The sequence below is a fragment of the Uranotaenia lowii genome, chromosome 3 (genome assembly GCF_029784155.1).
Source record: "Uranotaenia lowii strain MFRU-FL chromosome 3, ASM2978415v1, whole genome shotgun sequence".
Taxonomy (NCBI): Eukaryota; Metazoa; Arthropoda; class Insecta; order Diptera; family Culicidae; genus Uranotaenia; species Uranotaenia lowii.
The window spans coordinates 215,078,286-215,105,671 of NC_073693.1; the positions used below are offsets into that span (position 1 = coordinate 215,078,286).

The 27,386-nt window shown below is 37.5% G+C and overlaps 2 protein-coding genes across 3 annotated transcripts in view; one reads left to right on the forward strand and one right to left on the reverse strand.

Annotated features, from left to right (window-relative positions):
- The window catches only part of LOC129751139 (odorant receptor coreceptor), a 74,971-nt gene extending 70,619 nt beyond the window's left edge, over positions 1–4,352 (forward strand). For both annotated transcript variants that reach the window (XM_055746457.1, XM_055746458.1), the window contains exons 8-10: positions 3,441–3,645; positions 3,885–4,040; positions 4,109–4,352. In XM_055746457.1, the coding sequence (XP_055602432.1) occupies positions 3,441–3,645; positions 3,885–4,040; positions 4,109–4,159 (412 nt within the window). In that variant the 3' untranslated portion in view covers positions 4,160–4,352. The remainder of the gene's footprint in view (positions 1–3,440; positions 3,646–3,884; positions 4,041–4,108) is intronic.
- Positions 4,353–25,876: 21,524 nt separating this feature from the next.
- Positions 25,877–26,908, reverse strand: LOC129753073 (uncharacterized). The gene has a single exon (XM_055748873.1). It carries the CDS (start codon positions 26,906–26,908, stop codon positions 25,877–25,879), a length of 1,032 nt encoding a protein of 343 aa, XP_055604848.1.
- Positions 26,909–27,386: the final 478 nt, after the last annotated feature.

Here is a 27,386-nt window from a genome sequence, read left to right on the forward strand (position 1 = left end):
ATTCTTATGAAGACTGAATAAAATTGATTTTAAAATAATCATAAAATTGTTAAAAATAATTTGACTGCAGAGATACGATAAAGGAACTAAGTTTAGAATGAAAAAAAGGATATTAAAGTTGATAGCAAAATCTATAATGACAAAGAACTTTGAGCAAATTTTCATGGCAGAATCTGTGTCATGGAACACAGAATTTTGGAAATATTTACAGATTTTACTGATTTTTTAAAGTTTTGTACGTATTTCAATTCAATTTTTTGTAACATTCATAGATTTTTTTTTCTCTTTGTATTGGAAAATCTTGATCAGATTATTAATTCTAATCGATTTTTCTCACGACTTTTTAAGCAAATTAATGCTTTTTCCATCACAGAAAATGCTGTGAAATGCTTTCATATATTTGAAATGGAACATGGAGAGGTGGAATTCAAAATTTGAAAAATTTAAAAACAAAACGGTTTTTACAGAAATTATAACACCTACACACAAGAATTATTATCAGCATTCAAAGCATAATTATAATAAACAGCCGATGTTCATATATCATTAGAACGGTGTTTGAGCAAATTTATTTTTAAAATATTAAAATCAAGAAAACAAACTCCACTTCATAATCTCAACAGGACTTTATTTGATGATAAAAAAAATGCTTTCTTTTTAAATCATAACAACAAAGGAAACAAAGTCAATGGGAAAACTTCCTGTGCCTCCAGAGAAAAAAATTCTCCAAGCTTCCAAATGCTGTATCAGACTTTTGTGAAGAAAGTTAACTGATTTCTAAATCTCAACTTGTTTGCAAACTGACAAGATGCTGTTAATTTGTTCTATAATTGTTTTTTTGGTTTCTTCTTGAACCATAGGAAATATCTTCTGAACTGAATAACTTATAGTGCGTCCATTTACTCTAGAAAATGTCAGGAATTTACAAAATCTTCACACATTGAGCAAAAGATCCGCAGTTACACATCCAAAGAGCCGTATGCGGCTCGCAAGCCGCAGGTTGCTGACCTCTGGTATAAGATAATAGAAGCAATATAAAGTTTGTAGGTGATATTATTAAGCCAATCTATCATACTGGATAAAGTTTTTTACGGTATCGAGAAATATTAAAAAATGTATATTTTATTGCTCGATTTTTTTAATATTCTATGAGAATCAAAAACTTTAAAAAACTATGTTTTGTTATTTTTAAATGAAAACTTTATTATATTATATTAATATTAAAACTGAATAAGTTTCTTAGTTATCTAATGTTACATCTAACCCTGCTGCTGCATGATGCCCCGTTTGACGGTACCGTAAACTGAGGGAAATTTGATCACCGGGGTAACTTCTCCTGATGAAATGATAGCATTTAAAAGCAAATGGTTTGTTTCATATGAAAGTTAAAATATTTTCTTTGTATTGGTAAAGTTTTAGAGTTATTTTTATGGTCATTATATGTAAATTTTAAGATAAATAAAAAAACAGACATTTTCTATGAGAGAACCTGTACAGAATAAATGGCTCAAAACCCTATCAAATGGCTTAGTTTCAATAAAAAAAGAACATAAGAACAGTGGGAGGACCTAGGAGACTGCATTATGGTAAAATTTCATTTGTTTCGAGGCCAAAACATATTGAGAAATGTTTATAATTTTTGCCTCTAAATGTATGCAGCAACATTATCTATATTTTGAGTATAGGGGAGATGGGGGCATAATGGCCACCTTAAGGAAAACGGTTATTTAACCATAGAAAATAGCTATAATATGGAGGTTACATTATTGTTTCGTGTTCAGACACTTGAAAAGCCTATTCCCTAACGGGCTGAAACGTGAAAAACTAGATGAAAACGTTAAAAAATGCATTTTAAAAAAAATTGCCAAAAGCTGAAAACCAGCCACTGTGGAGGCATAATGAGAACCCCCCCTGAGGCAGTATGAGCACCATTAATCAGAGCAAGATGTGCGTTTTTGCCGGGGAATCTAGCAGCGAATTCAATTCGATGAAGTCAGGTGAGTCGTAGATTCATCAAACAAAGCAATAACAAAATAATCTAGGTCTGTTTGTAGAATACAAACAATTCACGCACGCTCATACATTAAGTGCTTTGTTCGGAGGATGATGCTACTAGCCGTATAATGTAACAATAAAAAAAACGATCATGAATTGTGAATAGAAAAAAATCACCTTGAACAGAAATCTAACTCTAGTCTTTTGATTACCTCTCCGACACCTTACCAATAGGCTAAATCGTCGGATGAAAACTAGTCAAGGTGTGGCGCTATAAATCAATTTTAATTCGCTGCTAGATTCTACGACAGAAAATGCTCATTATGCCTCGATAATATGGTGCTCTTTATGCCCCTAGTCAACAAATTTAAGTAGAAACGTGTTTTAAAATTGATAAAAGTGAAAAATCAAAAATTTTATAATGGTAAAAATTGAGAAACAATGTGTACCTACATCATGTTGCAGTGCGTACATTATAGATCAAGGTTATTTTAAGATCATAAGAGCTTATTTCGTGGTGCTCAAAAATTATAATATTTTCGTAACTTGAGAACCAAGCTAGTTTTTTTTAAATATCTCTGTAAAGATGATAAGGAGATTCCTTTTTTTGTGAAAAATTAATGCTATAGGAAGTAGGAAACAAATCCTCATGAAAATTTATTTAAGAAAATGCGTACTTTCGTAGAAAAGCGTAGTGCTCATTATGCCCTGGGTGCTCGTTATGCCCTCATCTCCCCTATATATATTTTATGAAAGAAAACGTTAGAAAATTCAATTTAGTCCAAACAAAAAATTACTGTTATTGATATCTTTAGCCTTCTGTGCTAATTGACATCAAGACAATCATTTTGAAGATGTGGAGATACGTTAAAACCAAAGTGATAAAAGCTACCCCAAAACATGATATCTGGTTTTGTAACAAACATTTAGTTATAGCCACTAATGCCGTTTTGGGCTTGTGGTATAGCTCAGTTGGCAATTCTGTTGCCTCCTGAGCCGATGTCCGCGAGTTCGAGCCCAAGAGTAAACATCGAACGCAGTTGTACCGGATAAGTTTTTCAATAACAATCCGCCAACTGCAACGTTGATAAAGTCGCGAATGCCATAAAGATGGTAAAACGACTATAATCGAAACCAAAAAAAAACTAATGTCGTTTGAATAACTTGCTATCAATGATCATGATTTATACTCCTCACCTCAGTTAGTGTTTAAAAAAATTTAAGTGTTACAAAAAAGCAAAGCAATAAAATGAATAAAAAAAAGTGAACAATGCTACCCTAGTTTACGGTACTCAATAATAATTTTCTGAGTTTAGAGATAGGGATAGATTATAAATTGATTCTGTATTTCAAAGCTTTAGATAATGCTTAGTAATTTAGATAAGTAAATTGTCATATAGTTTTTCATAAATTTCACTCCCAGATATATATTTTTATTATTTCAGATTGGTAACGGCTATCGGGGACACCTATGGAGCGGCCCTTCTGCTGCATATGTTAACGTCAACCATCAAACTAACCCTATTGGCTTATCAGGCTACAAAGATTGACGGACTCAACGTTTACGGACTCTCTGTGATCGGTTATTTGGTCTACGCTCTGGCCCAGGTGTTCCTATTCTGCATCTTCGGAAACCGACTGATTGAAGAGGTCAGCATAATTTTTTCAATGTGATTCCGGAAACCAAGTTTTTTTTTTAATTTTATTTATACAATTCGTCTTCGTCTTCGTATTCCATCTCCATCTTCCATTTCCTTTTTAAATTTACATTTATCATATCCATATCTTTATTTATTTTCCACATCCCATAGGCAATTTGAAGTAGTTTCAAGACCTATTAAAGTTTCGATTACTTTTCGTACATTTCAATGCATTTTTCATTCCCCCAGAGCTCATCGGTGATGGAAGCGGCCTATTCCTGCCACTGGTATGACGGTTCCGAGGAAGCAAAAACCTTCGTCCAGATTGTGTGCCAACAGTGCCAGAAGGCGATGACCATTTCCGGGGCAAAGTTTTTCACCGTCTCACTGGATCTTTTTGCCTCAGTAAGCCATGATGGCACCTTTCGAATGAACCGATTTTCATTATTTTTCTTTTCTATTTTCTATTTTAGGTTTTGGGAGCCGTCGTTACCTACTTCATGGTGTTGGTGCAGCTCAAGTAAACGACTCGACGCGTTTGGGGAGTGAAGAAAGTTTTTGCATTATTTTGATAACAATTTGAACATACGGCAATACATGACACAGCACTGATTTTGTAGCAACCAATCATATATTTAGACAGTAGACGCTCAATTATTGTATCAGATTCTTGTTGACATTTTTATTGATACCAAATAAAACTGAGATGAAAGAGAATGTGTTTATGATGTGAGACTCCAAAGAGAACTCCAAATTAACTAAGAATTTATTTGAAAAAAAAAAACCAACAGTGTTAACTATTGAAGCAATTATCATGTCAATACTGTCAAATAAAAAAAGAAAATTTCACGGACGATTAAACAGTTTAGCACCAGCTATAATAGGTTTTTTTTTCTCGTGTCCATAACAGTAACAATTGTCTAATGATTTGTTCTTCTCATAAAAAACCAGAATCCAACTCAAGTGCACTCAGCCATTGCATAACCTAGCCTAGCCGAGGGTTTTTTTTTTCGATTTTCCCGTTAATAAGATAATTGCCGATTTGGCCTTGAACGCATTCGTTACGGTCTGTCGAAGTTTGTTGTGTACTTTGCTTAGCTCTGAGTTGGAAGTCCGCTAGTCCATTTCTTGTATAGATGCGCCGGATGGATTAGCATAGAAGCATCGGGAAGGGTCCGATTCATATTGATTGTGAGATTTCCGGTAAATTATGTTAAACGATTGCTAATTATCTTTTCAATTCATCTTTGCAATAGAACTGGTGTTACACTCTTGTAGTAGGCGTTATTTCTAAATTTAAAATCGGAAAAGCATAAATGTTTCTTCGATTTTTGAAACATTTTCATGTCTTGAAAATTGCAAATCTAGAAGCTTGTAAGGTAGCCTCTATTTCTCCGTGAGCCAACAACAAGTGTGTCAGGCAATCAACAATATGGAAATAATATTCGCTCAATTGATAAATTGGAGGGTAACCCAATAAGAAACCTTCAAAATATGAAAACAGGGAAGAGAATAAGAGACTAAACATTAGGCTGAGTCGATTCGGGATAATTTTTGAATTTCTCAAATCCGGGGGTCTGGACAGAAACCGAGAACTGTGGACAAAACTTTGGACCGGAAAGTCATGCGTGCTTTTGCCAGTAAGAAAACTGCATCAGTTCAGGAAGTGGCCAAAAACATGGATCCCTTCCAGAACTATTCAGCGTATTTACAATGGTTAAATTGACAATTTAAAATCTGAACAAGCCAAAACGGAGTCAAAAAGAAGTTGCTTATGTCAAATAAAGAGCTTTTAAATTATATGATCAACTGCTGCGTTGAAAATAGGAGTGCATTAGCACCGACGACGAAACCTATTGCAAGTATGGTTACAAAACGCTACCGAGATACATCTAGGTAAGTTAATTTTTTTTTTTGAGAATTCTAAGCGATAGACCATGATAGACCGGCAATCTAGCTATCTGTCATCTGGTTGTTAGAGCAATCTGTCAACCGGATTTTTTTTTTGGAGCGTAGAAGTTTTTTGACATTCTCTTAGAGGCTGAATAGCATTCTCTTCAGTCAATTTCAAAGAAGCTTTGAGAACTTGAATTTTGGGCTGAATTACATTATCTTTAGACACAAACGACTGCTGATTAAGCTTCTTTGAAATTTTTTAAGAAAATTCTGGTTGCTTGGGATATTACACTATTTGGGATGGCCAAAGTGTTGGTCTCGGAATCATAAATTTTTACCGAAAAATTCAGTGGAAATGCAATGGTTTATCAAGCCATATTTACAGTTCGTACGTTCGAGAGTGCTCAAACCGCTCCCCATGATCAGCAAGCAAAATCACCCAGTATTGTTTTGTCCGGATTTGGCATCAGTTCACTACTCAAAAGACACGATGACTTGATACAAATCCAAAAAAGTTTAGATCGTACTAAAGAAGATTGAAGTTTTTCGGACTTTTACCAAATCGTATTTTAGAAAATATTCAATCAAAAATTTCGCCAAAATCTTCGGAAATGTTTGTAACCATCCATATTTGTACGTTCACTTGTTCATTTGTAAATTTCTCTATTTTCTTAAATTTATAACTAAACATAAAGTTAAAATCACACTTCTACCGATTTAGCTAAATAAGGTAGTTTTAAGATAAAAAAAAGCCAACCAACAAACTAGAAACGCAATTAAAAATTCTCATAATGTGCTTCCTTTGACTGAGCTTTGTAACTTCCAAACTTGTATTTATGTTTTTGATAATTTGCATTTCTCATATACATCTCAAAACTTAAGATTTACCGCGGGAATTCGTATTCACAACACTAGAAATCTCATCATCTACTACGAAGTAGTTCTTCAACAAGCCTAGGACAACAAAGAATTTTTTTATCGGACCAACTCTTCCAGAAGAATTGAAGACAATAAATAACAGAAATATTTTCAAGACCAGACTGATGCAATACTTTAAGAACCTATTAAACCATTGAACAACGAATCATCAAACTAGCTTTATTTTTTTTTAATTTGTATATAATAATTGGTTTTAACTTGTGTGTTTTTAGTTTAGTATAATTCTCTGAAATTAAACTTAGTTTAGTTCAATTTTTTTTTAATTTTTGAACTTGTTTCATATTTTAAACAACTTTGATTGAGAAGTGGATCTCTTAAAAGGAACACTTGTTCCACTGAGATTCACTATATTAGCTTACATCCATTTTGATATTATTACATTCTTCCGCTCTAAAAATTAAATATATTGTGTTCTCAGCATGCTTAACTTTTTTGTAATTTGCTCGCGTTCTTTTTAATTACTTTGAACTTGTTTGCTGCCAGACATGCTGAGAACTGAAGTGTCATTACCAGGAAGCTCATTTGAGTTTTTTGGTGTGGGGAAGTGTGGCGGGCCATTCAGAGAAAAAAAAACAAAAAAAAAATGAAACAAATAAAAACAAAATAAAAATCCAAAATATAGAAACAGAAAAAAGTAGGTTGCGGCACAACGTCTTTTTCAAATTTGAACCAACAGAACACTGCTAGGTTTCTAGACAGCAGCAGCAACACCACACTCTCCACAAACACCGGCGAACTAACACCAAAAGTGGTATAGTATTGCCCTATAATAGAAGTTCGTCAAAAATCCTGTAAAACGGAGTTGGAAAAAAGGAGACTTCCGCTGATCTTACACTTCGTTTCGGATCAGCAAGAAAGCAACATCCTACGCTACAAAAAGGTGTTTGTTTCAAAGTTTGCTTATAAATCGTCCCTGGAACAAATGAGCAGTCATCGATAAAAAATTCGATCACTGAGCTACGGTTGACTAGAATCTAATTTTTTATTGATTTTCTGATAAAAAAAGACTATTGAGATTACAAACGCGTTTTTTTTATTTGATCCAAAGCTGTGTTTATACTGTTCGTTTCAAATCGTGTTAAGACAAAATGGAACACCCTATTGTTGGACCCTTTCATGATATTTATGGCACATCCGGTGATTTGAAGCATATCAATGATATATTTTTTTATTTGACTCAAAAGCAACACACATAACATAGCTTCTAAAAAATGGGAAAAAGTTGGATTTTAAATCCAAATATGTGCAATCTAAGCTGAGCGTGTAATGTGTTTGACATCTTGATCAAGAATTGCCACTTAATTTTGTAATCAAGCACTCGTGCTATTATATAACATACTTAAAACGTTTATGGCATTAGCATGCTTCTTTGCTTGTTTGCTGAAGTTTTAAGAGAGCACTCAGAACACTTTCTAAACAACTCAAACAGTATATTTAGTAAAAACTTTATAAGCTTTTCCAGAACTACAGTAGAATCCCGCTTATCCGAGATTTTTCGTTATACGAGCCGTTATTTTCATACAAAATCCATTTAAATTTGTGTTTTATCAGCGCGATATATTGTTTTGCTTTTTAATTTGTCGAGCTACGAGATGATCTGAAAACCCATAACAGAAGGTTTAAGTTTTCTAATTATTTCGAAAAATCCAAGGTTTCAATAGTCCAACGAGATTCATAGACCAACCTCCTCAGATAAGTGGGGTTCTACTGTACCTGTAAAACAAATGGTTGAATCAAGAATCCAAACGTTTCTCATGATAACAGGTATAAAACGAGTAGTATGTACATTAGACTGAATCGATTTGGGGTAATTTTTGAATTTATCAAACCCTTGTGTCTAAAAAGCTTCGTTTCGAATAAAAGGTGGTTCAATGCCAAAATTGGGTCTCAATTTCCATAGGTAAATACCTCAGTTTACCACCACTTAAAAACGCGTTTTGAGAGCACAGAGATGCAACTTTTTGATGTCAAGTGTTTCCAAAATTTGGCATCGTTATGCTTTCAAAACATCTTTGATTCGATTAATTTTTATTCCTAGTTTGTATTCGCGTACGGTAATATGAAAATAGACTCAATGATGCCTAGTTTTGATATGAAAGAAAAAAAAAACATAATAATGCGCGCGTTATGCTGACGATGATTGAATTTGTTGTTTGTTCTCAGCTCGATTTAAATTTTCAATTTTAAATTTTTCGTCACAGAAAATAAGATACTAAATCTTGATTCATGTTGATCTCATTTTATACACCTTTACCACATTTTATATTCTACCGTTACTTCGTTATTGTTTGTCATCTTATTTTAGAACTTGGATATTTAAATGGAATTTTATTTTGGCATCGGTTAAAAGTTAAAAAAAGCCATATCAAGTTATCCTTTGGTATTGATAGCTCATTTTGTTTTGATGTTTGTTATAGATTTAGTCATCTAAGTCGGCTCGGGATTTATTCAATACTATAGGCCCATTGATACTTAACGTGAGAATGAACGTGAAGAATCTTATTTCGTCAATAACTAAACAACGCGACGAAGCTAGGTTTTGTAACATACTTAGTGGAATCGATGGTGACTTCTTCCTTAAATTGCGATAGAAATGTTTTTCTTCCGATTTCCCTGCCATGATTAAACTTCCGCGATGAAAACCGGGAGTTGAAAAAAAAAAAATATTTCTATTTAGAAGGTTTTAAGGAAACAAGTCTGGTTGGAATTTCATCTTTCAATTATTTTCCATCGATTCTTTTATGTTAAACATGCTTGTTGGGGTGCGGGATACCTTCGTGGACTGTATTATACCGGTGGGGGATTCCTTGGTTGGGTGGAGCTATTGGGTCAGCTCTTTCGGCGATTGTGAGCTTGGTTATCAAAACACTGACTTGGATTTTTACACTATTTAGTCACAAGTCACAATTGGGGTTTAGACACAATTAATTTAACGCAGCTTTACGGAAATTCAAACAATCTACTTAAACATTTATTCAACTACGACAACATTTAACAAACTACTATTCTAATTCAACATCTGTACTAATGGCGGTTTTTCTTAAGACTAAAGACTGGATACAATACAAATTATAGTTTCTTCAGTAAGGGACAAAACATAGTCCACAATCTCTTTCTAATCTGCTTATTAGAGACGCTGACAGTTGCATCTCGACATCATTTAAACGTTCGTCTTCTTTAATGATCCAGGGTCGTATGAAGGGTCATTGATTTAGCCTGACCTCGCACTCTAGTAATCCAACAATGCTAGTAGTGTCGAGTTGTTTGAGTTATTGATAAAATAGTTTTTTTTTACATTCATTTTCTCTTGAACTGTAAACCGGGCTTAAGGTGCGCAATCTTTCAAGGATGGCAAGCATTTTGTAAATGCTAAAATCACCAGCTTTGATTTCTATGGTTTTATTTTTTGGTTTTTTTTTTGACACTATAACTTTTGAAAAGTTTTATTTAAAATGCTAGAAAATGATAAATTTCAAAAGGCAAAGCTGTAATTTTATGAAAATCTTTGTCTATTATTATTTTATCGAATTCGAATCGAGTGGTTAGCGTGGTATGACGGTAATGGCTGGTCCACTGATGACATGGGTTCGATTCCCATCTCGGTACTGGGTGATTAATGTTAATCTTCAGTCTGTAAAGCCTAAAGCTGCTAAGACGGTGTTTGTCTTTTTTGTTTAGTCTGATTTGAGTTCTTCAATTCTCTCTTTAGATGTTAATTAGAGCTTTAATAAATTAATTTATTCAATTAAACCAGTTTGTTTTGGAATCTTGGCATTTTGCAAAAATGATGGGAGTATACAAAAACACTTTCTCATTCCAACTTATGATCTTTTTTAAAGTTTAGGAATAGAGAAATGTTCATGAATAGATAAAAACAATATATAATATTATAAATCTCACTTTTATTTTATTTTATTTTTTCTGAATGAATTGGTATTCAAACAAATTTCCATCCATAAATTGCAACTAGATGCACTAGTTCTGGATTCATCCAAATCATCTGACAATTTAAAATGATACATGGCGACTAAAAAGTTAGCAAAAAATTGGGAGCGAAATGTAAATTTTTGCAAAAGTCTATTGGCCACTCACGGGTTCGTTAAATAATGAATACATACTAATATGGTTTTGAGAAATAAAATGAATGACTTTGTTGTAGACCGGCGAATAGAATAGGTCGTTCATACATTGTAGTTCTTCGTTAATCGAGAAATTGACAGCAACGATTTTCAATTCTAGAAGTTTACTAATCGTACGGTTGCGCGAAGTTTCCTTGCCAACACGGATTTCCGACCATTCATTCGTAAGCAGCCAGCCATTTTCCAAGTCAATGTTTTCCATTGCGTGATCGTGATATTGACCTGCGTGTGGGTGGATGTGCTTTGCATGTTGATGCGATCGATTATCCGCCGTAGTCTGAAAGGTGCTGCAATTTGGCTCGTGTACACGAGCTTCCTGCCAAACCGTAAATATTTCTCAAAATGTAAGGCCAAGCTAGTGGTGCAAACCAAAGAACGCGTTTCGTTAAAATTTTACGCATTGTGGTTTTTCTTCCTATCCGGGGCCACGTGGATTCAAAAGTATCCATACGCTGATGGTAGAGATAATGCGCCTCAAGCTTAATGACTAAAGAGAGACAGCTGAGGTGCAAAGTACAAACAGTCATTAGTACCCATTTTGAGGATCGAAAAAATTTAAACCTTACAATCGCATAGCACGCCCAATCGAACGAGCGCCGAAATATGAAGTCAAATTTATAGTATGGCATCTGCAGCCCCGCGCGAAAAGTTGTTCGACAATAATCCAACCGTTCAGTTATGTGAAATTAAAACTGCAGCCAAGGTAAAATTTTCCCCGAGGTTGTTGCAGCGAATTGCGAAATCAATTCCATCACGAAACAGCTAAAAGCACGCAGCCTTTCGAGCTGTAACAAAGTGCTGTTAAATTGATACCTACAGTTCCTATTTTTAGGATTTCATTGGCGTTTGGCGAGCTTTCTTCTTCTAAAAATTAACCAATGGAACAGTTTTCGATCAAAGGCATGTCTGAGCATTGTTACAATACAAGATTCAATGCTAATGCCACTTTGAATTGCTTTGATTTTTTGATAATATCCACTTCGTGTTTTTTTTTTAAATTCTTTGGAGTAATATTGTATCTGCTAATCATTCCACTAAAAAAAGTATCGAAACATTTGATTGCGTGTTTTTTCCTTTTTTTCTAATGAATTTTCATGATGCATGATTTAACATTTAAATCGTTCGAAAATTTGATAATATAATCAAAATGTATGTATACCCCCCAAAACACCCCAAAAATAACTGTTATGAGTCAAATTTCGTAACATTGCTCACATCGTCTCCCAGGCAGCTTCACCGATTTGTGCACCTGTTGAGTTCGATAAGTTGATTTCAATAGCAGCGAACCGAAAAGCTGACATGAAAATTCAATTTGATTTAATTTAATTTCCAAACTACGGGGTGAGCTCCCTGAGCCTTTGGGTCTCTACGATGCCATGGCGCCAATGTTTGATGGATGTGTTTGTTTTTTTGTTTGTGTTAATAGAGTTTTTTTTTTCTGCTCCGGGCAAAGATGACTAACCTTCATGAATGCGATATGGGCAATTCACGCTGCAGTTAACATTTGTTAATTAGCAGTGATAAAATCTTATCGGTTGGGGCTGCTGATCGAGTATTTTTTGTGAGTATTTTTAATCTTCTAAAAGTTATTTGTTGAATCAAAGCCTAAAGTACATGCTTAACATACAGTGAACAGTACAAGAAAAAAAATATAAAGAACCACTGTTGTGCAAACTCATGTTTAATATGATAGTGAGATTTCCCAGGAGAGCAGGGAGAATTTTTTTATACGGGTCAACTATGATGTGATTGCTGAAGATGAAATCGACATTTTGAGCGAGAAGAGTACACGCCAAAAACTGGAAAGGAGAACACATACATTCTTAAGAAAAAAATGACCATCCCTAGCCTCGTCCATTCGAATCTCGTAAAACATGGTTGCAAATTTATTAGACAACTTTAAATTTAATTCAAAATCGATTTCGTCTTTTCTAGAATTTGATGCTTTGGGGTAACATTGATCAGTCGCTGTTTTGGCGGTTTTAACGAGTTTTCTTGACCAGGATACAAAACACCTACATTATATTTACAAATGCTAGTTTATTAATTGTTAAGGCAGTTCGGAACAAACTCAAATAATATAAAATTAATCATGAAACTTAACAAAATTGAACACAACACTTTCGGTGGCTGAAAGATACTAAATTTGTTACTTTTGGTCCAGTGAATTCTGAGATATACAACGCTGAATTTCTTGGTTCTGATTTCTTCGCGGTAAAAAAACAACAACATCGCGGTTTTTAATGTGTTGAGACCGAACAACAATTAAAATCAAAAGATGGACAATTATGATGCATGAATTGAAAGGCTTTATTTTTTAACATAACTTATAAAATTTCAACTACAAAAAAAATGAAATTGTACCTTCATTCAATTCCCTAGGCTCCAGAACTTTCTGGAAATTGCCTGCTGGTGACTGATTCGAACCCCAAAAATTTTCTTTCCGATGCCGGGAATCGAACCCGGCACGCCTGTCATACCACCCGACTTGCGTTAGCCTATCCGCTAGATCACATCGGCACTCATGCTTTCTTTTTCTGAAAATTTAATTGGGCTCGGCTATTAAAACTACCAAAATGAGCGTGGAGACGAACGTGTTTATGACCCAATAGAGTAGGAGCTATAACATGCAGGAAGCATCGCAGGTCCATAATGCTGAGCAGCTGACGAAAATGATGGTTGCGGTGTGCGACATGGCCATGTCCAGAAGGAATTCACCCAAGTGGTTGCAACGACCAGCTTACTGGTGAACCTGAGAAATTGCTGAGCTTTGTACTAGCTGCCTTAAAGTCAGACGAGTGAGTAATGTTCCGAAAATCAATCATTTTCGATTAGCCATGCTTTACTGTATCCAGAGCCAAAAAATCGAAGCAGTCAATTTTTCCTTCTTCAATCAAATTATATAAACGATCATGCATGGCAACGACGCTTCTGTATTTGAAACATTCCCGCAAACATGATGTGGTAAAGAAGGACGCCGACTATCAGCAACGAACGTCTCGATGGTGAATGTCTTCCTTGATGATTTTCAACCTTGTAGGATCATAACTGTTATGTATCAGTTTTGAGCGATGCGTAAAGGTTACAATATGATTTTTAATTTTTCGCTTTACGTAGAACATCAAAATCATTACTAAGTAACCGCAATGAACTGTCCAGCATGTGCTACAGCTTTTTTCAACATGTGGTCCTGGTATTCCATCAGATTTTCCTTCTGAGACATTTATGATCGTCTATCAATAACGCACATTATCAACAATGATGCGAGGATAGGCGATATTGAATGATTGTGGGAACGACGTTCAAAATTTATCATCAAGTATGTCGATCACCGTTGATTAGCCACTTGACGAATAGCAACGGTAGCCCCCGAAGGGGCATTGTATATTTTTATGTATCTAGTTAGTGTTGATGTTCGACAAGCATTCAACGGATACGTTCACCACGTGCGTATCACAGCACTCGAAGGTGTAAGTATTCTGGCTTGAAGCGAATCCTGATTGCTTTCCTTGAGCGATTTTCCGAACATTGCGGATGAGAAACGAAGCCGATAGCGATACAAGAGGTGCCGTTTATGGAGCAGCCATGGTGGAACTCAAGCGAGCTATAAGAACAAGCCAAGAGAATTTTTGCAGAGTGTTATGCCAGAGCGTTGATGACAACCCATGGGGCCAAGCCTATAGAGTTGCACTAGCGAGATGTGGTCAAAGTGGCACGTGGATAGTCGGATTTGTAGATGATACCGTGATCATGATAACCGGCGAAACAATCGAGGAGGTAGAAGACCTTGGAACGGTGTCCGTAGAAAGGGTAGGCATTTGGATAGAGAGCTAAGCCTCAGGTAGATCATCATAAAATCGAAGTTCTGCTCGTGACAACAAAAGAGTTATGCTGCACGTGGAGATTACTGTTGGCACACGACATCCTCAAAACAGCAGCTGAAATACCTTAGAGTAATGGTCAACTGCAACTTAAGTTTTGGTGCGCATGTCAAATACTATTGTGAAAGTGCATCGAAAGTCATAGATTCATTGGCCTGGGTTATGCTGAACTGCCATGGTCCAAAGAGACGTCTCCTCGTGAGCGTAGCACTGTCGAAACTAGAATACGGAAAAGCGGCCTGGAGCTCAGCCATATATGTAGAGCGCAATAGATCCAAATTATGGAGTACACATCGGCTGCTAGCCATGCAAGTTTCATGTGTTTACAGGACCATATCAGCAGATGCAGCTTTTGTCTTCACCTGCATGGTTTCCTTTGACATAACTCTGGCGGAGGATGGGGAGTGTTACGAAGAAAGAGCTGTTAACACGTTCGTCGCCACGGCACTCATATTCGGGTGACGGGTGTATTTCCTGGGGGGGCCCGTCACATCAAAAAGCGTGTGACGCTCTCTTACTTGAGCTTACCGCTCAGCTTCGCCACATGTTTCAAATATGGGAGTTCTTACTCTTTGCTTTCTCTCTCTGAAATTTTTTTAGGGCCCGGCTAGTAAAACTACCAAAATGAGCGTGACGACGAACGTGTTAAAGGAGTGCTTAAAGCACAACGAGAAACATCAATGCTCAAGTGGCAGAAGCACTGCCACTTTCTGGGTAAATCGGAAGTATGCTGAGATTAACTTTTACCTGACGAAGTTCCTTTCAGTCTTGGGTGCTTTAAGCAATGCCTTCATTGGTTTTTTTTTAATAGTTGTTAACCCAGGTGGTAAATCCATTTTACGGATTGCATTCCAAGGCGCGGCGAGCCACCGCGTCCCCCCAGTTGCTACTCTGGGTCCATGGGTGCAATTGGACGACTCATGATACAATGCTAAGGAACACTGTACCCCCTACGCCATAAAGTCCACCTGAGGCCACTGACCTTAGTTCCCACCTCGAACTGTTTGACACACTTTACTTCAATAGTGGGAGGTCAATTCGCGCTAGTGCGCTCCAAGGCAATACTCGTTTCCGAATCCTCTGTCAGCAATAACCTCATTCTAACACAACTCGATGCGCAACCCCTCCTCTGACGAGTTAGGACCCGACATCTCATCGTGTGAATGAGGTCCCCACGCAGCGCAACTACTAACTTTGTGAATCCAGTCCAAGATCCAGAAGCACAAAGCGAGTTGTCGACGACACTTTCTCTGTTCAAACACGCGGGTAGGAGGGGTAAGCCCCCTAAGCCACGTGTAGGACTCAGACTCCTCCGAACTCTCAAATAGTGTTGACTTAAGTCACCACTCAGCGCAACTACCCGATCTTCAAGTCGGGCGCTTGACCACCCGAAGCGTAGATCGAGCTATAGAACGCCCTCATCAGGTCACACTCGCGGTTCAGGCGCAACAATTCCCGAAGCGCGTGTCGAACCCTGACACCTCCGACAGAATGTGCCTCTCGGGCACTGACGTGTAAACACGTCCCTAAGTGATCGGCCCACCATTGGCCACCACTTTGCGCATCTACTCATATTGCGAATCGGGTCTATACCCACCGAAGCGCAAAACGAGTTGGCGATCGCTCTACCTCCGGTCACGTCCGCATATCAGGGCCATGACTCCCCGAAAGCGTATTGGACCATCACGCACACACCCAAGTACTGGTACCTAAGTACCCGGGTGCACCACTTCTTCCGCGCGGGTTTGGCAGACCCGTCGACAGCCTCTAGTGGATTTGGTGTAGTTCGTTGGTGCCTTCATTGGTTTAAGCTTATCAGTTCGTAATGTTGCCCGAAATGCGTAGAAACGGAGGAATCCGCAGAACATTCTTTCTTTTTTCTGCCTCAGGCTTGTTTCAATGCGTGAAAAACTTCAGAATTTGAATGCTGAAAATGTTGCGGATGAGATGTGTTGGAACTCACTCGCGACGACCGGTGATGTTTACTCCGCGGCGGTGATTAAAATAAACGGACGAACCACGTGGCAAATGTAAACAATAACAGAGAGGCGCAAGTGAGAGAGAACGTCAATTGGCTATTGTTCTAAGAATCGACGAAGAGTGAATTTGTTGTGTTCACTGGAATAGATGAAAGGTGAACAGTTAGGAAATCATGAAAGAAGTGTTGCCACTATAACGGATGGATAATCCGACATATCAATCACTACTGTAACCTTACTTGATTATATTAGGGATGAATCATCCAATAGGATGAAAATCCCAGAAAAAAAAATTACTTGATTTTATGACTTGACGAGAATAAAGATGATTGTTATCAGTTTCCGATACATAATAAAGCTTAGTTCTTTTAGAAATGGGACAGTTACGAATGCCTGTATCTCAAAAACTATTCGTTTGAACGAAATAGTTTCTATGAAGAAAATGAAGGTAATGTTATGATCTTTCATGAAAAAATTTGAAAAAAAATATTTACTGTTTTTTGTTAAGGAAATTTCTACTTTTTTTTTGGTATCTCCCATTGGCCGGCGCACACTTTTCTCAGTCATGGTATTGATCAGTTTCTTTAACTTATACTTCGTAAAATCTATATTTTAGGTGGCTTCACCTTCCTTCTTCAATTTCTGATACTTTTCGGTCCAATACTTCTCTTTTAAAAGAAACTGGAAGCATTTCAGTGAATATACAGTTGTTTCGAAATGAACAAATTTGATTATTTTTGATCACATTTTTTAACGTTTTTTTTTTTGTACCGGTTTAACAGCTTAAGAGCTTTGGAACTATCAAAAAATGGTTGTTTGAGGTTGGGTTTCAATGAGTCATCACTAGGCAACACTTTCAGCTTATCGGAGAAAATTGTTTTGGACATTTCAGCGATCTACCCTTAGTTTTTCGTTTATTGAAAATTAAAAAGGCTGGTATGAGACTTGACTTCCTTGATGACCCTTAACCGTTGTTGCCGATCATGTGCTTCACTCCAATACTTGATTTGAACTTTGTGGACATTATTGACAGTGTTTGCATACTTATCCACCACAAAAACTCAGTAATTCTTTGAATAATCAACGGTTTTGTCAGCTATCAATTTGATAATGACGAATTTTAAAGGAAACTGTGCAAAATTATTTTTTTCTTTTTCTCTTGCATCGTACATATCTCAAAAACGAGTAAATTTTAAATTTTGAAAAAAATAGGTCGAATAGTACTTTTTACAGGCAACAAAATGCTGTCAAAATTTTTAATATCCAATAACTAGTTAACGAGCTATTAGCAAATGAAAGTGTCCCATTTCTAAAAGAACTAAGCTTTAGTATTACGGCTTTTTTATATCACAACAAGATGTGTCATGACGAACATTAGTGGCGGGTTATAATCGACCAAATTTTGCAAACCATGCGCGACTTAATACGAATAGGAAAGATGATGAACGGACAGAGCGATATTATCAACCAAACTTGACAATCTAGCGGAAAGTCTTATGCCTCGTATGACACTAATCTGGACTCATACGTGCAGTGCGGGCTCAAAGGTTTCACGTACTTAGCTACGATCGGAGAAACCATCAGAGATGGTCGTGACAGGATTCTAGCTTGGTAGTTTCTCAATCGATCATGCCTTGGTGGTTAGCAATCCTACGGGAGGGAATGCTGGACGGCTGCGAGTTCCTTTAAAAGAGTTACCTAATCAGCACACGTTTTGAGGTCTCCGGGGAGTGTATGCTGTTACGTGCAATATCTAATAGGCACATATTCTGGAGTCTTCTGTACCAGTCTAAAGGTGGCGAAAGAGGAAAAAGAGTAAGAGGAAAATAAGAAGGAAGAAAAAGGATAAAGAAGAAAGACCTAAAATGAGAAAGAGGAAAATGGAGTGCTGCTCATGCACAGCCTACCCCTTCATATAGTATCAAAGGGTGAAACCACATCTAAATAGCCCAAGGTTTATTTAATTTTATTTAATTTATTTAATAAAAAAAGGGTTTTAGGGTTAAAGGGTTTTATTAATTGCGTTTAACGATTGAAATTCCTGATCGCTAACCGCCCCTTGTATCAATTCTTTAGAGCTCACCGCCCCTAAGGGAACCTTGGAAACAAAAAGTTCCAAAATGCAGCAAAACTTATACAACAGAATCCTCCCGACACGACTTGTAGGCTCTTGCCTCCCCCAGGAGACAATAGGGGGAATGCGCATGTTGGGTAATATGCGCATACAGTCGATTGACGATATGGCTGGAGATTCATCATATCTAATCAGTGCAGTTTGAGGGCGATACGCTTTTAATACATGGTATGACAAAATTAGATTGTTATATGTATAAAGTCGAAAAAATTTAAAAATTCAAACAAGGTTTTTTTCAGTTTTGTTAAAATATATTGAACTTTAATTATCGTGCGTACAGGTTCTGTGAGAAAAAATTTTAATGGATTTTCTTTCTCATTCATCTGAAAATTGGAAATTCAACAAATTGAAGCTTTTGGCAAAGTTGTAAACGATAAGATATTGGAATAGAAGAGAGGTTCTGAATGCCCATTTAAAGGCAGCTTAAATGCCTATATCAAAATAAATAGATTAGTATTATAAAATTTTTAATTTTTATCATTTAAACATTAAATCTTCGCTCAAATCACGATCTTACAGCTAAAAAAGAAGAACTTCATATTGATCCGATAAAAATACGATTTGAACAAAATATTACCATGAAATATGGCCTACTTAACTATGTTTCATACAAAAGATCAAGTGATGTAAAAAATTTCACTAAAATTTCAGCCTTAACGTATGCTTAACATCCGTTTCTGCCATTTTCAATTAAATAATACCAAAATATTGCAAATGTCAATAAAATATAGCTAAAACCATAAATAGCCCGCTAGTTTTGGAAATAGGCTATACTGACTTCTTTTAGTATAAAATTATTTTCACAAAAACTGTAAGAGATTTTAACGAAAAAATTGCTCTAACGTATATAAGACAGATTTCCTCTCATGTGTATATAGTTTTCAGATTCCTATAGCCCGCCTCTTCCCTTTTTTTTTAAACCACTGCATAATGTACTAATGGTGCCGAGCAATAACGAAATCAAGAAAATTAATGTTTTTTTTTTGACTGATTGCATTTCAAAAGAGATTTCATTGTCTTGAGAACATGGATTTCATAAAATATTGTAATCAATATACAGATATAAATGTTCTAAATGATCAGAACAACCCTCAAAAATTATGATTAAATGGTGATATTCGTGAGATAAGTAGTTACTTGTGTATGTCTTTGCTCTTCTGTGCTGCCAATGTTTCTCTTACTCATTATTTCAAATCGGAATGCAATTTTGGATTTCTGATTCAAAGATGTGTTATCATCATACCGAACAACTGCTGTAACATCTCATTTATAAATATCCTTTTGTGTTTACTCAAGCAGCAGCCGCAGCTTTTAGCTTTGTTATACAACAAACGACCATATATTTTTCCTCGTTCGAAAAGTTTAACATCGCGGGCATCCATCGTGCAATTATAGCGTGTCAATCGTAAAACGCTTTTATTTTCAGCAACCGAAATTTACCTTACCATTTTCATCACTTTTATTTACCCTCTTCCCCCTCTCTTTCTCTCTGTGAGTCTCAGGCTTTGGGGGGCTCTCTGGTGCTGATTAAACCGCAGCCGCCACTCGAACAAGGCTGCCTTAATTACGGTAATTTCCATCGCACCCCTCGTTCTTCTTCCCCCGGTCGCCGAGGGGCTGTCAAAAGTGCGCTAAATCAAATCCATGCAGCACACACCACGAGCCACGCCACGCCACGTAAGCAAAGATGGAAACAAAAAAAAGGTGCAATAAAAAAAGTGAACATTTTTACAAATAAAAAATCGCTTGAAAATCCCGATTTCGTAACTTCTTCATGAGCCGAGGCTTCGATAGCTGACTGCCTACATGCATGCAAAAGAAGAGCACTGAAAGCGAAAAAAAAATTAAGCTATAGCTGCTGGTCAGCGGCGCAGCACTTCGATCATGGCGAGGAACAAACAAAGCTCCACCACATGAATCGCTTTTGTATTTCATGAGCAGGAAAAGCGTTGAGGAAAATTGTGTTTTTCTTGCTTTGCTTTTAGTTACCCAATGTTTTTGTGTGTTTATGTATGAGCCGAACATATAATCATGGTGTGTAACCTAGAAATGAAATTCGCCTAGTTGCATTGATGCACTACCCTATCGTCTGTACGGTATGTACGGCGAATAATAATGTAGGTATGTGGGTTTGTTGCTAATTCGTTGCTGCTGCTGCTGGTACTGGCCACTAGAAGAAAATTCCATTGGCTTGTACAGATAGCTGAAGACTGAAGATCTGTACCATTTCGTTGCATTGGTAGGAAGACTTAAGTACTTGGTCAGTTGGCGAATAGAGTGAATAAGTAGCAAAATTCGCTGCCCGAACGAACTCACGCAAAGCTCGATAGGTATCGCACTGGCTGATGATGATGACCAACGATCGATTCGATGATGAATGTATGTTTGCATGTATATGGTAGGGCCAAAATTAACAATAATAACAACAAACCAAAATGCAATGGTGAATATAAGCCATTGCGATAACCATTGGAGGATCGATGTAATTTACGCGAAATGATACTTGCCATGTGGAAAGTCTCCAAGTGTCGGAAATTGGAGGTCATTATGGAAAATGATTATTAACTCGTTGCAGTCTGTTGAATACGAGCTGATGTATCCACCGATCCATCTTAGGGCTTGAATGAATGTAGTGCAATGCGGTCTTCATGGTGGTTTTCCATTCTTGTGTTGGCTTCGTTCCTACATTGCTTTTCCATTTGCAGTTTTCGTGGCACGTACATTCGTCGACGGCAGGCAACAAATCTCGCTAATGAGCTTGGAATAAAATAGCGAACACGCCGACGAGTTTCAATTTCGATGTGATAGGTACTGGCTACTTAGTAGAAGCAAAGCAAGCAACAACAAAAAGGACATATCGGAAGCTCTATACTCAAAAGTTCAATACTTCAATGATTCAACAAGTTTAGATTAAAGGAAGATCACACTTTTCACAAAGGCCAACTTTCCAAAATATTTTAAAGGTTTCTCTGTTTTTCGTTCCGTTTCGAAAAGGATGTTATTACGCCTAGAGAATTGAACCGCTGCTCTCTAGGTTGCAATGAAACTCACCAGCCTCTCGACCAATCCAGCAATACTTCATTTCCACTGTACAAATAAGTATTTAAACTTAATATCATTTGAGATGATTGATGATTGAGATGATGACCGACCCAATAGATTGTACCTTAATTCGTTTAAAAAACTTATAGTAGGGGAAAGGTTTCCTAAATGGGCCTATCGGGTAAAATGCGCCTACGGGACGGTTAGTCACTAGCGGAGTCAACCAATTCTTGAAGCGGATACCTGCCGAGAGTGCAGATGCTCGAAGTCATCGCGATATGAAAACTTTCAGTAGGGGAAAGCAAGCAAAGCAGAGTAAAAAGCTGCAAGAGATTGTTTATCTGGGATTACCAGAAAGCAACATGCAAGAAACACTGTTCGTCCGCGAGCTGAGTTTATCAGTCACCGGAATCACCGAATCATCGATTCCGGTACCAGTCAGCGTATGGCGCGAGACGAGAGCTACTACGAGAGTAGCGATGACGATGATGATCAAGATTCCGTCAATCCAGAACTGGCACAAAGCCGCAGTCAGCTAACAGGAGAAGCTACTCCACGCTATGTGGCTAACGTAGCCACAGAAGATAAGAAAGAGCTATTTCGAATTGTCAGCAAGCTGAAGGACCAAAAGTACAGATTTTCTGGAAGATCACCATCGACAAGAGAATGGCAGCCATGAAAGAGAACGAGACTCGGGCGGGACGAGGTTACCCAGCAAACCCAATATATTTCTTCCCAGTATATTTCTCAGCATATTTTGTTATACCTATTATACATCATGGAATCATCGCATAAAACTTAAAAAAAAAACATTTTTTACCCACCAAAGTGGAGGCAATGTACATACATATTCTTAACTTCCGGCTTAAGCGATTAGTATTGTACAAATTAAACGATATTCAACACTTTGTACCGTGCATCCTGACAATATATTGAACTCCGCGCGGGAGAACAAATTTGCAAACATAGCGGACTTTTTATCATATCCGAGTCGGTAGACTTTAAGTAACCATTTTTACGATTGTTTACTTATTTGGTAGGAATTGCGATTCGTATTAACATTGTTCACGTGTTGAGCTATAATTTCTTATGCGATTTAATGTTTGCTGGGTATCACTGAGCAGCCGTTCAACGATCTGATCGGTTGTTTGCAGTTATCTTGAAAATCGAACATCAGTGCTGCGGTTAGCGCACTTTGCAAATACCAGACCAGTCCAGCGAATAGGCATTGATCAGGCCTGAAGCATGTTCTGCGATACCTTCGACGCATGACCGATATGGCGTTGGCATATCGCAGAAACGTGAAATCGGAACCACTCATCGAATATACTGATGCAGATTTTGTCAACGGCTACGATGGTCGAAGATCTGAGGTAGGAGCCCTTTACCATGCAGTCAAGGAAGGATTGTGGTTAACAAGCTTTCTAGAAGAATTGGGTGTGGTTTGCACTCCTTTCACATTAATTGATGATCAACATCCCTTGCATCCAGTACATGAAGGAGGCGCGGACTTATCAGCGAATGAAGCACGTAAATATGCTTTCATCAGGGAGACACAAAACACACGACGTATTACTGGACACGACACTTAACGTTCTTACTTAACGGAAATGGGTTTAAAATTACCTTTTTTGTCGACCGGTTTCGGGATTGATCTACAGGACGATGTCCGACTGATTACTTGAAGAGAATTAACGTAACCAGTTTCCTTATCTGCTGATGTATTCGTCGAAAGGGTGTGCCTCATGTGAACTTTTGGTTGATCAGGTTGAAAAGAGGGGATATAATCGGCGGGTCATCTTCGTTTATCAACAGTTTCTCGGCCGTGCTGCTGAATATAGACTCACAAGCGTTAATGTGTCCAGGTTTGCGTACGCATTTTTTTAAATTTGACCTTTTCCTAGTCAATGGAATGGTCAAATTCTGTTGTGTGAGCGGCCACGCATTCGTTGATCCTTTTGTTTTCAACGGCATTCTTATGCTCTTTGAGCCGCACTTTAAATTTACGGCGGGTTTGGCTGATGTAAATCGATGGACAACTTTTACACGGAATTTCGTAAATTCCAGATCTCTTTTTTTCTGGAATCCTATCTTTGAGTGAAACTTGCCAACCCTTCAAAGTATTCCCACTATTGTACGAACTTTTTAATCCATGTTGTAGAAGAATCTTACTTTTTACATTAGTTAGTTTCGGATGAAATGATAGACTGCTGCCTATTGCAGCAAAACCAAAACATTATTTTCGACGTGTTTCGATTACCGTTTGATTATATTTAAGGATTTTTTGTTGATATTGTTCGGTGAAATAAAAAACTATATGCTTTGTTCTTTTACGTTTCGATTTACTATTACTTTTCAATCATCTTCAGATCTACAGTGAATTATTTAAAAAAAATTAAAAGAAACTAATTATAAAATAAATTAAAATACTGCTCGTACATTAATTTCTATTCCCCTATCTATCCGCATGGGGCAATAGAAATAGACTGATCTCGATCAGCTGTTGGCGCAGTGTTTCTTGGTGGTGGTTTTGCTGGTTTGCGTTTCACCCAGCATTCTCGAAGTTTCTGTAGCAGTCCGTCGTACACACATGAAATCTCCTCCGAGTCGCGTTGTAGGTTTACCGCCCGTTCTTGGAAAAGTTTCACGTGTATTGTCTCAGCTGTTTTCCTTCGGCCTTCGTGACTGATTCTCTCCAGGATAGAAGCGTGTGGGAAATCAAATGCGTGCCCGTTTTGTGTAGCATGTTTTGTAAGACCCGATACCGCCGGTTTGCTCTGTGTGTTGCTTTCATGTCAAACGAGTCAACCACTAAAAAAACGACTTTACCCTCATCCGCATTAGAGTGTCATTTTGACACTATTGCAAGTTTGAAGGCTTGTAACTTTTTTCAGAAGCTTCAAAAAACAAAAAGGTCTTCGGGTACCCTAAATGAATTCAAAAGTTCTTTAATATTGCATCTTTACTTTATTTATGGACGAACCCTGGAAGCCTGGACAAAAAAAAACTCCATTTTCCGACTTAGAGTGTCATTTTGACACTCCAAAAGTAAAATTTGAATTATTATGAATTTCATAGCCAACGTTTTCCAAACTATATCAAAGTCATAGAATGTATTTGAAATAAATTTGATTGATAGAATTGTGTTTTAACATAATTTCCAACGATCTGTTAAAATAAACAGTTTTGAGCTAATAAAACATGATTTTTTTTGACTTCAGTATATCTCAAAGCTAAAAATGTTGAAAAAATATTTTCGCCAGGTTGTAAGGAACGCACCATTCGCGACAGAGAAGGAAACCATCAAGTTACAGAGAGCTTCTTAACGAGAACAGAATCGAAAGGAAAAATTAAAAACAATCTCAATAAAATACGTTGTATAACATCTTTTGGGGCATCATGCAACACTTTTCAACTTCAATAGCTTCTTAAAACCTAATGTCCACTGATAATCCTACCGTTTGTACATCGAAAGTTTTAAGATGGGACATCAAACTAACGTAGTCAGAAAAATAATTGGTTCCACCAGTTATTTTTAAATTTACAAAAAATGCGATTTTCACCCTACTAAGAAAAAGGGGTATGCAAAAATCTTTGTTCTTAATGAAAAATCAAACAAAAAAGTTTGAAAAGTTTTTGACATATTTGTGATGTCGTCACGCATAAAGCACGATCTGCAGTTATTTTAGATTTTGTTAGAATTCAAGTTTATGTTTTTTCTGTCGAAGATTTTTTTTTAAAGAAAGCATAAGGGATACATTTAGAGATAAATAATACTACAAAAATTCTACATCATATCTGTTGGGGTAGTTTCAGGAACCTTTTTGAGCAATCAAACACACGGTGGTTGTTTGTGAATGTATAACTAAAACTATGACAATTTTATTAGTGGGTGGTAAATGTCTTATGTACTTGCAACTTACAATTTATGGTTTCCCGCCTAATAGGTTCTAACCTCCAAACTAACTTGACACCTAAGTGCTCGAATATCGGGAAAAATCTATTTGTGGGATCTTGTATTAGTCCAACTAAATTTCCGTTTATATTCATCGGAAGTACTTACGGTGTTATGCAAACGCATATATGTGTTTCCCAAAAAAGTAATAATAAAGCACAAATGCTTATAAAAGTTGCGCACAATTTAGGATGATGACTTTCAATCTTTATCTTCTTCACAATTCTTTATTCTTCCTCTCCATCTAAATCTGTCAAAAAAGGAGCAGTAACGTCGTCAGTTTCTGCCCATTGGTGGGGTTGGAAGACCGGGCGTAGTTGCCGTAACATCCCCCCGCCCGTAAGAAAGGTCGGTGGATGCACTCGACGATCTTGGCTTACCACATTCCATGTCTAAACGCGCCAACTTAGCTACTGGTCTTTTTAAAACACCATGGGTCGTCTGTATAATCGCTTGTCGCCGCCTACCGTCCTTCGCTTCGATGACTTCCAATACACGTCCACGCAGCCAACAGTTCCTTTCCGCTTCGCTAATAACAATCACCAGGTCTCCTTGTTCAATGGGCGCTACATCGATAAACCATTTTGTTCGACGAGCAATAGTCGGAAGATATTCTCGGACCCATCTCCTCCAAAACTGGTCTACCATCGTGTTGAGCTGATTCCAATTATTGCGATGCGCCATGCTGTCGTCGGCCAACGGTTTTGGGTTTTGAGTTACTCCGTTGGAACTTAGTAAAATGAAGTGGTTAGGGGTTAAGGCCTCTTGAGATTCACTTTCAATTGGGATAAAGGTAAGAGGACGTGAATTTACCACACCCTGAGCTTCCCTAACTATCGTCGCTAGGGTTTCATCATCCGGATTCCGCAACGTCTGCATCGCTGCCATCGCCACTTTTACGGAGCGCACCAAGCGCTCCCAGGCGCCGCCCATATGTGGTGCTGCCGGTGGGTTGAAGATCCATTTTGTATAAGCGTTTGTGAAGCATTCTGCTAGCTGTTTCGAATCGACTGCGTTTTTAAGTTCATTGCTTGCTCCTACAAAATTTGTTCCGTTGTCACTATATATTTCTAGCGGCGAGCCATGGCAAACAATGAATCGCCGTATAGCCATTTTGCAAGATTCGGTCGACAAGGAATGAACAATCTCAAGATGGACAGCACGAATCGTTAAGCATGTAAAGAGTGCCACCCATCTTTTCACCACACTTCTTCCTACGCGCACGTTCAGTGGCCCAAAGTAGTCCAAGCCAATGTGGGTGAAAGGTCGGACGAAAGCTTGTAATCTTGCTTCTGGAAGCGCAGCCATTCTCGGGCTCGTGGGTTTCGCTTTTTTTATTTTGCACTGCGGACATGATCTAGACACCTTTCGAACAAGACTTCGAAGGTTCGGAATGTGAAAACGCTGCCTGCATTCGTTAACCACGGTTTCTCCGTTGGCGTGAAGGTAACGTTTGTGAAGCGCTTCTAACATCAGCCGGGTGACAACATGTTCCTTAGGTAAAATTATCGGAAACTTGGTATCGAACGATACATAGGACGCAGCAATGATGCGGCTCTCTAATCGTATAATTCCGCGTTCGTCTAGGAATGGTGAGAGCCTAAACAACTTGCTGTTTCTGTTCAGTGTGCTCTGGGTGCGTGTTTTACTCCCTGATTGGCTATTCTCTAACAGTGCCGGCAATTCTTGAAAATACACTTCTTTTTAAACTAATTTAAAAATTATTTCTTCCGCTCTAGTCAGTTCCTCACTCGTTACAGGTCCCATGACGTACGATACCTTCTTT